This window comes from Buceros rhinoceros, unplaced genomic scaffold (genome assembly GCF_000710305.1).
Source record: "Buceros rhinoceros silvestris isolate BGI_N320 unplaced genomic scaffold, ASM71030v1 scaffold6373, whole genome shotgun sequence".
Lineage (NCBI taxonomy): Eukaryota > Metazoa > Chordata > Aves > Bucerotiformes > Bucerotidae > Buceros > Buceros rhinoceros.
In genome coordinates this window covers 5,008-6,993 of record NW_010403009.1, presented here as the reverse complement: position 1 = coordinate 6,993, position 1,986 = coordinate 5,008, and the positions used below count along the sequence as shown (strand labels likewise).

Genomic DNA, 1,986 nt, shown 5'->3' with positions numbered 1-1,986 from the left:
TGCCAAAAGCAGTTACAAAGCTACAATAGTTTCTGTAAGGCTTCAGTTCACCACAGACAGTTTCATGGTTAACAAATTCAGACACACATGCATTTACTCTGCTGTCATAGGATCAAATACCATCACATTTAGAATTATAGACCTGCAGTTTAACTTCAGAATTTAATTCTGAGGTTCTCAGTACTGCATCTGTACTGACACGTATGAGGAAAAAGAGACCTGACCTCAGACACTGCTGCAACAGCCATGCTTTAGATTATTACCTGTTGAATAACGGATTCATACACTGTTCACGTTAAAGCACCCAGGAAAACACTTTCTTTGTGTAGCAAGCAAGTTACATTTTTAAAATTGTACTTCTAATATAAACACATTTCATAAATACTTCTCATAAATTAAGCAGCTGTAGAATACCTAAACTGCACAGGTAGAATGGGAGCTCAAGCAACACTTCAATAATTGCAACAGAATTTCAAAATTGAAGTTACATTTCCACACTCGATATTACTTTGCAAATATTATTTATGCTAGCATATGCTTTTGTAACTACATAAGAATATATGGCAGGAATAATGCAATACTTTAAAGTGAATTTGCCATTTCCCCTCTTTTAGTACACACATGGTAAACCACATCATTTGGGGGAAAATCCTTGTATCAACTTTTGGGAAGAAGTGAAGAGAAGACAAAAATCTGCCACTTCAGCCATCCTAGGCAAATTCTTTTCCAACAACAAATTGACATTCCTGTTGAAGTGCACCAGATCACAGTTGTGCTCTCAGCAGCCCTCAAGGTCTTGGGATGTAGACAAAAACCTCCTCTAAAGGCAACTGAAGGCAATCAAAAGGGTGGCTTTAAATATATTCTACTGATCCCAGTTCAGGAAGATACTTCAGTACACACATATACTGAAATCTTTCCAAATCAGTGCTGCTACTACAGCTAACAGGAAGACTGCTGAATGTAACAGCATTTGTCTAAAAATGTTACGTAGTAAATGTTAGTATAAACTGCTGTAAAAACAGAAATCCTTGAAGGCATGCAATTACTTCATACAAATATATGTAAACACAAAAGAGAACTCTCCTGGTAGTGTTTTGTGCCTCAGTGCGTGGCTCCACACGGATTGACAGACGTCTGACAACCCATGTTATAACCTGTCACCTGAACCTTGAACAGTGTCCCGTCAGCACACATACAGAGCTTGAAACGCAGCCAGTTTCCATTATTGAACTGTTCCCCGTAAGAAGAGCTTGGCAGTCGCGATGGGCTGACCATCACAGTTCCATTCAGGATAATGCTGTTTTCCTATTAAGAGCGATAAAAAAAAAAATAGTGCAACTTCTCATTTAAACAAGGCCGGTTGTTTCTGAAGCTGGTTTGACGAATAAATGACATCTTTAGGGTGGCTGTAGAAACAACAGAATCAAGAAGTACATATGACAACATTTCATTTTTTAACTAAATTTCTGAATAATGCCCATGAATTTCTCAACTCTAGTCAGTCATATACTTTGCTATTCCAGTGGTAGATTGATACTGAGAGAGACAGCAGTAGTGTCATTTTTATCTTTATAGACCTATTAGCAAATGCAGTAAATCTAAACACCCGGATGTGAAATGGGAATCAGTGTTTCAATTCATACATGAAATTCGTTAACATATGGAATAGAAGTGCATGTATTTCTATTTTCTTATCCTCCTTTATCCTCTTCCATCATGCCATATGCCTTGCGATCTTAATCTTAAAAATGACTTAAACTACTGCTGCTGAGTCTCACTGTGGCAGCCTGGAAGGTAGTGCTCCTAACAGTGTACTCTGCTCCTCTGTCAAAGGCTGCTGATCCCAGCAAAGCCTCCAGAAAAGAAGATGAATTCTCTTTGGTATTTCTTTGCTTTTGCAGAGGCAAATAGTTTAGCTTTAATTCTGTTGTGGTTTTTTAGCATCTTAACAGTAGTAAATCATTGTTACCTGAAAACTGCTGA

At 37.8% G+C, this 1,986-nt stretch overlaps 1 protein-coding gene across 1 annotated transcript in view; it reads right to left on the bottom strand.

Moving 5' to 3' along the window:
* Positions 1–852: 852 nt before the first annotated feature.
* The window catches only part of SGCB (sarcoglycan, beta (43kDa dystrophin-associated glycoprotein)), a 5,499-nt gene continuing 4,365 nt past the window's right edge, over positions 853–1,986 (bottom strand). The window contains exon 6 of the mRNA XM_010132834.1: positions 853–1,308. Coding sequence (XP_010131136.1) covers positions 1,105–1,308 — 204 coding nt within the window. The 3' untranslated portion in view covers positions 853–1,104. The remainder of the gene's footprint in view (positions 1,309–1,986) is intronic.